We start from the raw sequence: 14,373 nt of genomic DNA, 5'->3' as shown, positions 1-14,373 counted from the left end.
CCACTCTAGGCATGAAAGCCGGGTGGGTGATTAATATAAGACCTGGTCTTATTTTCGGGGAAACAGAGCATCTATCTATCTATCTATCTATCTATCTATCTATCTATCTATCTATCTATTTTCCATCCATCATCTATCTATCTATCTATCTATCTATCTATCTATCTATCTATCTATCTATTTATCTATCTATCTATCTATCTATCTATCTATCTATCTATCTATCTATCTATCTATCTATCCTGTTTCCCCTAAAATAAGACTCAACCGGAAAATAAGTCCTAGCATGATTTTTCAGGATGCTCATAATATAAGCCCTAGTTAAGATTGTCAGCCGGATTAATGCATTTAGTACCGTATTTCCCCCCAAAATAAGACCTAACCAAGCCCTAATGCATCTTTTGGAGCAAAAATTAATATAAGACCCGGTCTTATTTTGGGGGGAAACACGGTAGTTTAGTGAATAATATTTTACCAACACCGGTTTTGAGGATAATTCAGATTTTCTCTTCTAGTCAAGACAATCTGCAGCAAAATACATTTACCATCAATGTGTGTTAAGTGCTTTGTTTATTTTACCTGGGTAATTTATCCTGTAAGTAGACTGAACAAAACTGAATGAATTCAATGAATGAGGGTTTTTTTTTAAAAAAAGATGTTTTTCAGACTAAAGAATTCTGCTTCCGTTGACTGTCCAGAAGAACCTTTATTGTTGCTCTAAAAAGAGTACTTCAATGTAGTCTTATATTCTTTTTTTTATATAAACAGTTTTTTTTAATAAATAAACATTAAAAACTTGCTTAACAAAAACAAAACAAAAAAAATTGCTTAACGCATTGTAAGCCTCCCTGAGTCTCCGGAGAAGGGCGGCATATAAATCAAATTAAAAAAAAAAAAAAAAAAAAAAAACATTGGACACTGTATGACCATCCTGGTCTTAACATATCCATACATATTGTGCACAGTCACTCATGCCTTGGTCACGTCACGCCTGGACTACTGTAACGCTCTCTACATGGGGCTCCCCCTGAGGAGCACCCGGAGGCTCCAGCTGGTGCAGAATGCGGGCCCGCGCGAGTGATTATGGGAGCGACGTGGCGCTCCCACATAACACCTCTCCTGCGCGAGCTGCATTGGCTCCCGGCGGTCTTCCGGGGTGCGCTTTAAGGTGTTCTCATCTTTAAAGCGCTCCATGGCTTAGGGCCAGGGTATTTGCGAGACCGCCTGCTGCTACCAATAACCTCCCACCGGCCAATACGCTCTCACAGAGAGGGCCTCCTCAGGGTGCCGTCGGTCAGGCAATGTCGGCTGACGGCCCCCAGGGGGAGAGCCTTCTCTGTGGGGGCACCCGCCCTGTGGAATGAGCTGCCTCCTGGAATACGATTGATCCCGGACCTCCAGACCTTCCGTAAAGCCCTGAAGACGTTTTTATTTCATCAAGCCGGCCTAGCCTAAATGGTTTTTAAATTGGGATTTTAAATTTTATGGATTTGGGGGTTTTAAATTGGGAAGCTAGTGATTTAATTCTTTTTAATTATCTTAACTTTTGTATTTGTATGTTTTTTAATTTTGGCTGTTCACCGCCCTGAGTCCCTTCTGGGAGAAGGGCGGTATACAAATTAAATTAATGAATAATAAATAAATAAATATTCTTTCCATAACAACAAATATAATTACTATTTACCCTACATTGCTACTTTGTTCTTATACACATATCCCTTGTCTTCATTTACTATCTATTTACTATTTGTTTACTATTTACATTTATTAATACTATTCAGTATTAATTCTGCAAACCCTAAATCTTTTTTGTTCCAAATCCTTTTCTCCTTTCCAACCAATAATACACTTTATTCCAGATTTGATAGTATTCTGTCTCATTCTTGTTTTTGAGTTCTAGTGTCATCTTATCCCTTTCTGCACCCGTCAAAATCTTCCTTCCCTTCAAAAAATACAGGCAGTTCTTGACTTACAACAGTTAGTTTACTGACGGTTCAAAATTATAACAGCCCTGAAAAAAAGTGACTTATGACTGTTTTTCACACTTACGACCATTGTAGCACCCTGGTCACGTGATCAAAATTCAGATTGTGTTTGCCAAAAATTGGAAAAATGAAAAAAGACCAACGCCAGACGAATTTATTAAGAAAATTATGGAATGTGCTGAAATGAGTAAATTGACATTTGAAATTAGAGAACAAGAAGATAAACAATATTATAAGATATGGGATTTATTTTATCAATGGCTAGATACTAAAACATGGAAATGAAATATGAAACATGAAATGAATGTTATAATATAATATGCGAAAACAATATTTTTTTTTAGAAATAATAATGCCATTGCTAGATAAATGATAAACGAGGACAATGATATAAAGATATATACTAGGTTGATATGAGAAATATAATTTGTAAAATGAAGCACAAGGGATTTGTAACCGATCGACACGCTGTTTGCAATTGTAATGGATGATGGATGTTTTATGTTTTGTTTGTTTAAAAATAAAAAAAATCTTTTTTTAAAAAAAAAAATTCAGATGCTTGGCAACTGACATGTACTTATGACGGGTTCATATCCCGGGCAGTGGTGGGTTCCTCCCGGTTCGGCCCGGTTCCGCGGAACTGGTAGCGGTGACAATATGATGTCACCGAACCGGTTCTGCCCTCCCACCGCCCCCCCACCCCCACCCCCTGTGTTATTCTTACCTTTTATTTGGCCCCACCCCCAATCTATTGCTGCCTCCTGAGTCCCAGCTGATGGGCTATAAGGAAAAAACTGTTTAAAACACTTGCCAGGGGGCTTCAAAGGGCCGCCCCTACAGCTGATCAGTGGTAAAAGGCAGTGTGCTGGTAGACCGGTGCCTGCAAAAACAAATGAGTAGACCAGTGCCTGCAAAAATAAATGGGTAGATCGGTACAGCTCTGCAAGCAGTTAAAAGCCTGGTAGACCAGTACCTCTGCTAAATCTTAAATAATTGTCACATGACCATCAAGCCACGCCCACAAAATAAGCCACGCCCACAGAACCGATAGTAAAAAAATTTAGAACCCACCCCTGATCCCGGGATCATGCGATCCCTGTTTTGTGACCTTCTGACAAGCAAAGTCAATGAGGGCGGGAGCCAGATTCACTTAACAACCGTGTGATTAACTTAACAACCGTGGTGGTTCACTTAACCCCTGGGGGCAAAAAACTGGGCCAAAGTTTACTGTCTCCCTTAGCAACAGAAATGTTGGGTTCAATTGTGGTCGTAAGTCGAGGACTGCCTGCACCAACAAAAGACTCAAAAGTAGTTCTAATACGGTAGTAAAGTTAGTTCTTTGAGTAATAAAGCTGCGTTTGCTTTTCCACAGCTCCGGAAGGCCGTGATGGATCATATATCCGACTCGTTCCTGGAGACCAACGTCCCGCTGCTGGTCCTCATCGAAGCAGCCAAGAGCGGCAACGAGAAAGAAGTGAAAGAATATGCACAAGTCTTCCGTGAACACGCCAACAAGTTGGTGGAGGTAAGTTGGACCTTCCTACAAGAACCACACAACTGGTTCCTTTGGAGCCACAGACAACAAACGCTCCAGTCAATAAAGGGTTTTTGGGGTTTTTTTTTACACTTTATGTTTAACTCAAGAAAAACAGACTGAAAGGCATGACATAAACAAAGCAGATCAGTGGTGGGTTTCAAATTTTTTTACTACCGGTTCGGTGGGCGTGGCTTGGTGGGCGTGGCATGGCTTGGTGGGCGTGGCTTGGTGGGCATGGCAGGGGAAGGATACTGTAAAATCTCCATTCCCTCCTGATCAGCTGGGATTTGGGAGGCAGAGAATAGATGGGGGCGGGACCAGTCAGAATTTTTACTACCGGTTCGCCGAACTACTCAAAATTTCCGCTACCGGTTCTCCAGAACTGGTCAGAACCTGCTGAAACCCACCTCTGAAGCAGATACTGTATATACCAAGCAAGATGATAACCAGGCCTCTTAGAAGTTGCCAGGAGCAGCTCCTTCATTTCCTAAGAAGGAACGTCTGGCAGCACCCAGAAGCAGGACCTTCTCCGTGGTGGCTCCCTTCCCTTTGCAACATCAAACCTGTGGAGGTTAGGTTGGGCCTCACATCGACGCTTTTTCCACATGGCCCCGATAGCCTGGTTTTGCCAATGAGTGTGGAATGGGATGGAGCCCATCACGTGGCTTTTGTGATGGATTGTTGTTGCGGGGCAAGTGAGGAGGGTGGGTTATTGTTTTTTATTGTTTGTATATTGGGTTTTTATTTTTGTAAGCCGCCCAGAGTAACTGAGAGTGAGTGGGAAGGAAGGAAGGAAGGAAGGAAGGAAGGAAGGAAGGAAGGAAGGAAGGAAGGAAGAAGACAGAGAGAAAAAGAAAGAAAGAGACAGAGAGAGAAAGGAAGAAAGAAAGAAAGAAAGAAAGAAAGAAAGAAAGAAAGAAAGAAAGAAAGAAAGAAAGAAAGAAAGAACATAATAGGAAGGAAGGAAGGAAGGAAGGAAGGAAGGAAGGAAGGAAGGAAGAAAGAAAGAAAGAAAGAAAGAAAGAAAGAAAGAAAGAAAGAAAGAAAGAAAGAAAGAAGAGAAAGAAAGAAAGAAAGAAAGAAAGAAGGAAGGAAGGAAAAAGAAAGAGAGAGAGAGAAGGAGGGAGGGAGGGAAAGAAGAAAGAGAAAGAAAGAAAGAGAAAGAAAGAGAAAGAAAGAAAGAAAAAACATAATAGAAAGGAAGGAAAGAGAGAAAGAAAGAAAGAAAAGGAAGGAGGGAGGGAGGGAGGGAAAGAAGAAAAGAAAGAAAGACAGAAAGGCAGGCAGGCAGATAGATAGATCCAAAGATGCTTTTATTTTAAAGGCAAATGGACTTTCTGATTTTCCTTTTAAGATGTTTTGCTTCTCATCCAAGAAGCGTCTTCAGTTCTCACTTTAAGTAAACTATAACTATAGTTAAAGCTTGAACACGCTTTTTGGATGAGATGCGAAACATCTTAAAAGGAAAATCAGAAAGTCCCGGGGTCACGTGATTCCCGCTTTTGCGACCTTCTGACAAGCCAAGTCAACGGGGGAAAAGCCACATTCCCTTAACCACCGTGTTTCTAACTTTAACAGTTGCGGCGATTCACTTAACAACTCTGGCAAAAAAAAGAAAGAAAGAAAGGTTGTAAAACAGGGCAAAACTCACTTAACGAATGTTTCACTCGGCAGTAGAAAGTTTGGGCTCAATTGTGGTCATAAGTCGAGGACTAGCTGTATTACAAAGGAGAAGGATTATTGGTACAGTTTTAGGGGTGGCGGGGGAAGTAATCTTCTATTTAGGTTTCCACAGGGGGGAAAATTGAAGACAAATGTCATCCTATCGGTCATGAAATCACATAAAACGAGATGTTGTGTATCCCGGAACGAAGTTGCAAATGAACACATTAACAGTGGTGGGTTGCGTGTGACATCCCATGTCTCGTTCTACACACTCAGGAATGTTTTGCCGTTGTTAACAAGGAGTAGCTGACAATCGTTGTCAGATCTTGCTTGGTGATAAGCAACTCATTAGACAACACAACAGCATCCGAGATAAGCTGCCAAGTCTCCTAACCTTTCCATTAGCTAATGGAATGTTTGCAAAAGAGAGAGAGAGAGAGAGAGAGAGAGAGAGAGAGAGAGAGAGAGAGAGAGAGAGAGAGAGAGAATAAAATAAAATCAATATCAGTCCATTGTCCATGTATCTACATGAACGACTAGAGACAGCATTCAAATGTACTATGAAACAAAGCGAAGTTCTACATTTAGGCAAGAAAAACAAAATGCACAGGTACCATATATGTGGTACCTTGCTCAATAGTAGTAACTGTATCTTTTCTTGTATGTACACTGAGAGCATATGCACCAAGACAAATTCATTGTGTGTCCAATCACACTTGGCCAATAAAGAATTCTATTCTATTCTGTGAGAGGGATCTTGGAGTCCTACTGGACAACCATTTAGATATGAGCCAACAATGTGCAGCAGCTGCCAAAAAAGCCAACACAGTTCTGGGCTGCATAAACAGAGGGATAGAATCAAGATCATGTGAAGTGTTAATACTACTTTATAATGCCTTGATAAGGCCACACTTGGAATTCTGCATCCAGTTTTGGTCGCCACGTTGTAAAAAAGATGTGTAGACTCTAGAAAGAGTGCAGAGAAGAGCAACAAAGAGGATTAGGGGACTGGAGGTTAAGACATATGAATAACCGTTGCAGGAACTGGGTATGTCTAGTTTAATGAAAAGAAGGACTAGGGGAGACATGATAGCAGTGTTCCAATATCTCAGGGGTTGCCCCAAAGAAGAGGGAGTCAAGCTATTCTCCAAAGCACCTGAGGGTAGAACAAGAAGCAATGGGTGGAAACTAATCCAGGAGAGAAGCAACTTAGACCTAAGGAGAAATTTCCTGACAGTTAGAACAATTCATCAGTGGAATAACTTGCCTCCAGAAGCTGTGAATGCTCCAACACTGGAAGTTTTTAAGAAGATGTTGGATAACCATTTGTCTGAAGTGGTGTAGGATATCCTGCCTAAGCAGTGGTTGGACTAGAAGACCTCCAAGGTCCCTTCCAACTCTGATATTCTATATCCTAAAGAGGATAATCTTGGTGGACCTCTGTAGGAGTTGCCTCTTACACCCACTTATCTTTGCATCTCCTTCAAAGACGAGGATGAAGGACAAGAAAAGGGAGAAAAGGCATCTGTTAATATTAATGTCATTAAGCCAAAATAGTTTCAAGCTGCCTTCATTATGTCAGGCCCTTCATCCAAATAGACTATTAGTACATTGGATCTTACTTAGAAATCTATTTTAATTGGTTCATTGTTCTCACTGTCACAACATTTCTCCTTTGTTCTAGGTTGCTTCTCTCCTTGAGTTAGTTTCCACCCATTGCTTCTTGTCCTGCCTTCAGATGCTTTGGAGAATAGGTTGACCCCCCCCTCTTCTTTGAGGCAGTCCCCTCAAATATTGGAACACAACTATCGTGTCTCCCCTAGTCTTTTTTTCCCCCCATTAAACTAAACATATCCAGTTCCTGCAACCCATTCTTCATATGTTTCAGCCTCCAGAAATCTAAGAATCCTAAGATTCTTAGAATCTGCAAGAATCTGCAAAAATTTTAACTTTCAAATCTTACCCACGATCCCTTCTTGACCACTCAGGCCAACCCAGGAACATTTTAAAACCAAAGTCAACTGTTTTAGGAGCAGCAATAGAATGTAGATCCTTTAAGTTACCCAATTCCACCAAAACCGCCATTATACTACATGCATTCTTAAATTATGAGCATCATTGAAAAATAAATAAATAAGATCCCATGTCTTGATATGGGAAACGAGAGGGAGAAAACTTTGGATTCCTTCCTTCCTTCCTTCCTTCCTTCCTTCCTTCCTTCCTTCCTTCCTTCCTTCCTTCCTTCCTTCTTTCTTTCCTCCCTCCCTCCCTCCCTCCCTCCCTCCCTCCCTCCCTCCCTCCTTCCTTCCTTCCTTTTTTCTTTCCTCCCTCCCTCTCCATCCTTCCTCCCTCCCTCCCTTCCTTCTTTCTTTCTTTCCTCCCTCCCTCCCTCCCTTCCATCATTCCTCCCTCCCTCCCTTCCTCCCTCGTTTCCTCCCTCATTTCCTTCCTTCCTTCCTTCCTTCCTTCCTTCCTTCCTTCCTTCCTTCCTTCCTTCTTTCTTTCTTTCTTTCTTTCTTTCCTCCCTCCCTTCCTCCCTCCTTCCTTCCTTCCTTCCTTTTTTCTTTCCTCCCTCCCTCTCCATCCTCCCTCCCTCCTTTCCTCCCTTCCTCCCTTCCTTCCTTCCTCCCTCCCTCCCTTCCTCCCTCGTTTCCTTCCTTCCTTCCTTCCTTCCTTCCTTCCTTCCTTCCTTCCTTCCTTAATTCCTTCTTTCCTCCCTCCCTCCCTCCCTTCCATCCTCCCTTCCTCCCTCCCTCCCTTTCATTCTTCCTCTCTCCCCTCCCTCCCTCCCTAATGGAATTGATGATGAAGAACATAGAACTTGTTGAGATGACTAAATAAATGTTTTTGATCAGAGAAAAGACAATATCTACCTTTCTAACTGACTAGAAGCTCCTGGTTGCATGAAATGGGGGGCGGATGCACTTACACCTTGAATTATTGGATAATAGAAAAAAAATAGCTTTTTTGCAATCATACAGTGAGAGAGAATTATGTAATTGTACATATATTTGCTACAAAGGGAATTGGAAATATCTTCTTTCTCCTCTTTCGGCACTCTTTCTCTCTCTCTCTCTCTCTCTCTCCTTCCTTCCTTCCTTCTTTGCATCCTTCCTTCTCTCTTTCTTTGCTTGTTTGTTAAATTTATTTGCCCCCTATCTTGCTATAGGCTGGACTGGATGGCTTACAACAACAAAAAATTTCTCCCAGGAGAAACCTCTTCAGGTTTGACCGGCTAGTGGAAATCTATTGACTTGTCCAATTTAGCTCTTGCAGGACTTTATGTTGTGCAGCAAGGCTGAGCTGCATCCAGCTGATTAAGGGCTAAACTATATTTCTTGCGACTTGTCAATAACCTCCCCGACTTCCACGGGTGGGTTCCTCTTGAAAACGTTGCCAGCTGGGGAGAGTTCAGCAAGAGTGGCTGCTCGTACCAGGCAAAGTGCCAAAGTGATGTTCCAGTACACAATCGTTGACACGAATGGATTAAGAAACACGTTGGGTGATGATTAGACGGTCCCTCGAATACAGGGAGTGCCGTAAATGGAGAAAAATGAAGGAGAGCTGGATTTCTGTCTTCAAGAATTCTTCCTTGTATGCCTAAAGGAGGGGTGAAATGGGTCCTCATTTAACCTACCTTAGAAAGGATGGAAGGCTGAGTCAACCTTGAGCCTTGGCAAGATTCGAATCCTGCAGTAATTGCAGGCAGCTGGTCTTAATAACCAGCTTAATAACAGGGTGCCTTAAACCCCTGTACTACCATGCACGCGCAGACCCACTGCGCATTCGCAAAACCTTCTGCGCGTGTGCAGAGGGTAAAAAACACATTGCTTCCTGGTTAAAACCAGGAAGTAACAACATCTGGACGGGTGGGCGGAGCCTCGCACCGCCATCACTACCGCTTCTCTGAACCATCGGCCACAATCGCTACCCGGATCGCCTGATCCGGTCCAAACCAGGAGCATTTCACCCCTGGCCTAAAGGTAAAGGTAAAGGTTCCCCTCGCACATATGTGCTAGTCATTCCCGACTCTAGGGGGCGGTGCTCCTCTCCGTTTCAAAGCTGAAGAGCCAGCGCTGTCCGAAGACGTCTCCGTGGTCACATGGCCAGCATGACTCAACGCCAAAGGCGCACGGAATGCTGGTCCCTTCCCACCAAAGGTGGTCCCTATTTTTCTACTTGCATTTTTTACCTGCTTTCGAACTGCTAGGTTGGCAGAAGCTGGGAAAAGTCGTGGGAGCTCACCCCGTTACGCGGCACTAGGGATTCGAACCGCCGAACTGCCGACCTTTCGATTGAAGCTCAGCGTCTTAGACACTGAGCCACCGCGTCCTGTATGCCTAAAGACTTATAAATCGAAACACGATGCCTTTTTTTAAAAAAAAACCTTCCCCTTTTGGGCCAAACATTGTTTATTGATTGTCAACGTTGAGTTTATTGTATGTTCCTTGCATTGGACTTTCGACCTCAATCAAATCCCAAATTTCTGTTGCTGGGCAGGTAAACACATTACTTCCTGGTTAAAACCAGGAAGTAACGACACCCAGGCGGGTGGGCAGAGCTTCGCTCCTCCATCGCTACCAGATTGCCGAACCACCCGCCACGATCACTACCAAATTGCCTGGTCCGAACTGGGAGCATTTCACCCCTGCTTGGAGATCTCCCTAGTCCAATTATCAGCTGCTCATTCTTATATTCCTCCTTGGTTTCATTGAATTCAATTCTGCCTTCCTTTCATTGGTGATTTTAGGCAGAGGTGATATTCAGCCGGTTTACACCGGTTCGCCCGAACCGGTAATGGAAATTGCAGGTTGGCTCGCCTACCCACCCCAGCTCTATACTATCCTATTTAGGCACGTTTTTTGAAGCCAGGCACACGCATGGAAGGCGAGTGCATGAGCAAAGCATCATGCGCGGAAAGCAGGTGCGCGCATGAAGCAAGCGTGCACATGCGGCGAATTGGCAACATAATGTGCAACCCACTGCTGGTTTTAGGATATTTTCTTGGCTATCCTTAGCGTGTTTGGCTAACAGCCGACTTTTTTTTTATTTCTTCATTTGTTGGTTGAGCCTACGATGTTACATCTGGATATTGTGTGTTTGGAGCAAATGCAAGGCTATCGATAGAACGGCATGGATGTTGGTGGAGTAATAACTCAGCTTGCGATTGTGGCTTTGCTTATAGTTTCATCTTATTCACAGGCAGGAGGTGGGAAAACCTTGATTGAGCCCTTGGGTGTCTCCTAACCATTGCATGTTTGATTCAAAATTATTGACAGTGCAAACATCGATGTTATGAATTGTCACAGCGAGAAGGACTGCTCCTCTTCTGATGTTAAGTTGCTTGATTTGCTCGCCCGCTGCATTTTCCACCAGCCGATCGGCTTTTAAAAATATTTTTCATGTTATCTCCCACTCCGGTCATTTCCAAGCATTTTAAAACCCAGTTGTGTGACAATGAGACAAGTGCCTTCTTAAAGCCAATCCAAGCTGTGTGCAGATCTTTCTCCTTCTCCTTCTCCTTCTCCTTCTCCTTCTCCTTCTCCTTCTCCTTCTTCCTCCTCCTCCTCCTCCTCTTCTCCCTCCTCCTCCTCCTCTTCTCCCTCCTCCTCCTCCTCCTCTTCTTCTTCTTCTTCTTCTTCTTCCTCCTCCTCCTCCTCCTCTTCTTCTCCTCTCCTCCTCTTCCTCCCCTTCTACCTTCCTTTCCTCCTCCTTCTCCTTCTACCTCTCCCTCTTTCTCCCTCTCCCTCTTAACTCTTCCTCTCCTCCTTTTTCTTCTCCTCCTCTTCCTCCTCCTCTCCCTCCTCTTTCTTCTTCTCCTCTCCTGCTCCTCTTCCTCCCCTTCCTCCTCCCTTTCCCCCTTCTTTCCCCCGTCTCCCCTTCTCCTCCTCTCCTTTGCTTCTCTTCTTCTCCTCCCTTCTTTTTTCTCCCTCCCCTTCTCTTCCTTTTCAAAGCAATTAACTCTAGTGATGGATGAGAGACAGATGGAAAGAGAAATCCTCTCCCCATGGATAGATTTTTGCCTGATAACACTTTTTTTTTAAATTTGATTTATATGCCACCCTTCTCCGGAGACTTAGGGCGGCTTACAATGCATTAAGCAATAGCCTTCATACTTTTATATATTTATACAAAGTCAGCTTATGGCCCCCACAAACTGGGTCCTCAATTTACCTACCTTAGAAAGGATGGAAGGCTGAGTCAACCTTGAGCCTGGCGAGATTCGAACTAGCAGTAATTGTAGGCAGCTGAATGATAATAACAGGCTATTAGTCTGCTGCGCCACCAGGCTCTTGCTTAGGAAACAAACCCATGTTCCCCACCAACACTGCTTGGATGCCACCTCAACTCCTAGTTCAGTCCTAACAGGGAGCAGAGTCTAAGATGCATCTTCCCATAGGCATAAACTGGTCCCCTCTTAGGTTGAGGCAGATGTCCCTTGAGGACACGGCAGGTCTTTGGGCCACCATCTGTTTGTCTTCTCACAAGGTTTCTGGAGACATCCGAAAGGATCAGTTGCCTGCAGAAAAGGCCCGTTGTTGGTGGCACGTAGAAGAAGCCTATATTTTAGCATGATTAAAATTTGATCTACTGCAGCGAATCAATAAAATCACAGCGCAAGACGGGCATTGGCAGCAGATCGCCTTAAAGAAGAAAACTCCCGTTTCTGCTTTATGGTCTCTTCGTCCCTTGGACTCACAGGAGCCTTTCGATAACGTCCTCTTGTTTATTCGGATGTCGTTTTAGCAGTAGATGGCTTCTGGTTTTGTCAAAGAAGGACAATTTTTGTCTTCCTTTTCCTTTTCCTTTTCTTCCTCCTCCTCCTCTTCTTCCTCTTGTTCCTTTTCCTTCTCCTCCTCCTTCTCCTATTCTCTTTCTTCTCCACTTTTTCATACTTCTCTTCTTCCTCCTCCTCTGCCTTCTCCTCCTCCTCCTCCTCCTCCTCCACTTTTTCATCCTTCTTCTCCTCCTTCTCCTCCTTCTCTTCCTCCTCCTCCACTTTTTCATCCTTCTCTTCCTCCTTTTTCTCCACTTTTTCATTCTTCTCTTCTTCCTCCTCCTCCTCCACTTTTTCATCCTTCTCTTCCTCCTCCTCCTATTTCTTCTCCACTTTTTCATATTTCTCTTTTTCTTCCTCCTCCTCCTCCACTTTTTCATCCTCTTCCTCCTTCTCCTCCTTCTTTTCATACTTCTCTTCCTCCTTCTCTTCCTCTTCCCCTTCTCTTTCCCCTCCTTGTTCTCCTCCTCCTCCCATGACACCTTCTTCTTTAAGATCACAGGGTCTGGTACCTCCTTCCTGTGCTTCTCCAGTCCTGCAGAAGAATTCATTTCAACAAAGTGAGCAAATCGATTAATTCATGTGTTGGAGAAGACTCCACCAAGGGTTTATGATGTTTACTAAAAAACCAAACTCTTCCAGTTAGAAATTTTGGTTTTGGCCTTTCCTCCCACCCCCACGTCCTTCTCTTTTGTCCACATGTCCATGAGGTATCTCTTTTCTTGATCAAAAGTTCCTCCTTAATTTTATGAATAGAGTAACTGGCGGTTGGTTAGGAAACGTGGAATTTCCTATAGGGCTAATGAAATTATAGGGCAGTTGTCCGATTCTACACCTTTCCTCCTCCTTTGTTGACTGCCTTCGTCTTTCGGAAGGGACACGAACGTACATTGTTCGTTAGGTTGCCTTTTGAGCCTTTTTTTTTTAATAAAAAGCAGAAAAAGACGGAAGCGCCTTCTCCCCACAAATGGTCTTCTGGAAGCTTCCTCCCACTTCTTCTGCCTCAAATAGACATGCCAGCCAACTCTGGCAATTTATGGAAAGCCATTTTGTCTCTCGACAGCCTTCGGGGATGAGTTTGCTAAAGAGAGAAATGGCACAGAGTTGTGATATAACGTGATTGTAGGGAGATCATTTGTCACGGAGGCCGTTGAAGGAGGCACCCATCTGACTCTCTGAATAGACCAGGCGAAGGAACTCGGATGTCAAAAAAAGGGTTTTCTCGTTAATTCTGATAAAAAATAAACTCGAGTGTAAGTTTTGCAAAGGCCGTGGATTTATCACTGTATCTGTGCAGCAGCTTGGGAGAGAAAGAAAAGTTGTTTGTTTGTTTGTTCATTTGTTTTTGCTTTTAAAAGCTTCCTATTTGACACACACTCATGCCATTTATATATATATATATATATATATATATTTGTTTTCTCAGGTTTTCGCGGGTGTTTGTATGTAGGTCTTTGGTTATTCGGGTCTTCTCCCACATAAAATTGGAAGTGTCTTGGCGACGTTTCGACGAAGTCTCATTCGTCATCTTCAGGCTGGTGTTCTCGGCTTCGTGCTTTGCTCCTGGAAGCACGAAGCCGAGAACACCAGCCTGAAGATGACGAATGAGACTTCGTCGAAACGTCGCCAAGACACTTCCAATTTTACGTGGGAGAAGACCCGAATAACCAAAGACCTACATATATATATATATATATATATATATATATATATATATATATATATATATATAATATTATATTATATTATATTATATTATATTATATTATATTATATTATATTATATTATATTATATTATATACACATATATATTTTTACTTCTTCGTAGGATTTATGTGTGTTTTTCCTCTAGCCAGGTTTCTCCTATGTAACCAAGGTTTTTCTGCAGCCCTAGCTCAGTAGAATCTCATCCACTCGATTCTGGGCTTTTTTCTTCTGGCAGCCAGCAGGCCCTATGCTGCCTAGTGAGAGACTTTATAGATCTATTTCAGGCTCGTTAGCCTTCATCAGTAAGCCACACCCACATCTCATGTATCCTCCCTGTAAAGGTACAATATCTATTTTCTTACTTTTCGTAGGTTTTATGTGTGTTTTTCTTTTAGCCAGATTTTTTTCTACGTAACCAAGATTTTTCTACAGCCCTAGCTCAGTGGAGTCACATCCACTCGATTCTGGGCTTTTTTCTTCTGGCAGCCAGGAGGCCCTGTGCTGCCTGGTGCGGGAGGTGCATGGGCATGCACAGTGGACCTGACCTAGGGCAGCGGCTCACGTGTCCGGAAAGATGGCTCTGCATGCCACCTGTGGCACACGTGGCATAGGTTCCCCATCACAGGCCTAGAATATTTCCATAATAGATTTATGTCAGGAAGTACCGCTTTAAAAGGCCCTGGTAAGACGTCCTCCTCTC

General features: G+C 43.2%; 1 protein-coding gene across 1 annotated transcript in view; it reads left to right on the top strand.

The window, feature by feature from the left end:
• CTNNA2 (catenin alpha 2) overlaps positions 1-14,373 on the top strand; it is a 613,234-nt gene that overhangs the window by 439,266 nt on the left and 159,595 nt on the right. The window contains exon 9 of the mRNA XM_070948152.1: positions 3,358-3,510. Coding sequence (XP_070804253.1) covers positions 3,358-3,510 — 153 coding nt within the window. The remainder of the gene's footprint in view (positions 1-3,357; positions 3,511-14,373) is intronic.

Source organism: Pituophis catenifer, unplaced genomic scaffold (assembly GCF_029215685.1).
Source record: "Pituophis catenifer annectens isolate HBS135680 unplaced genomic scaffold, rPitCat1.0.hap2 SCAF_8, whole genome shotgun sequence".
Classification (NCBI taxonomy): Eukaryota; Metazoa; Chordata; class Lepidosauria; order Squamata; family Colubridae; genus Pituophis; species Pituophis catenifer.
This window is presented reverse-complemented; position numbering and strand designations above follow the sequence as displayed.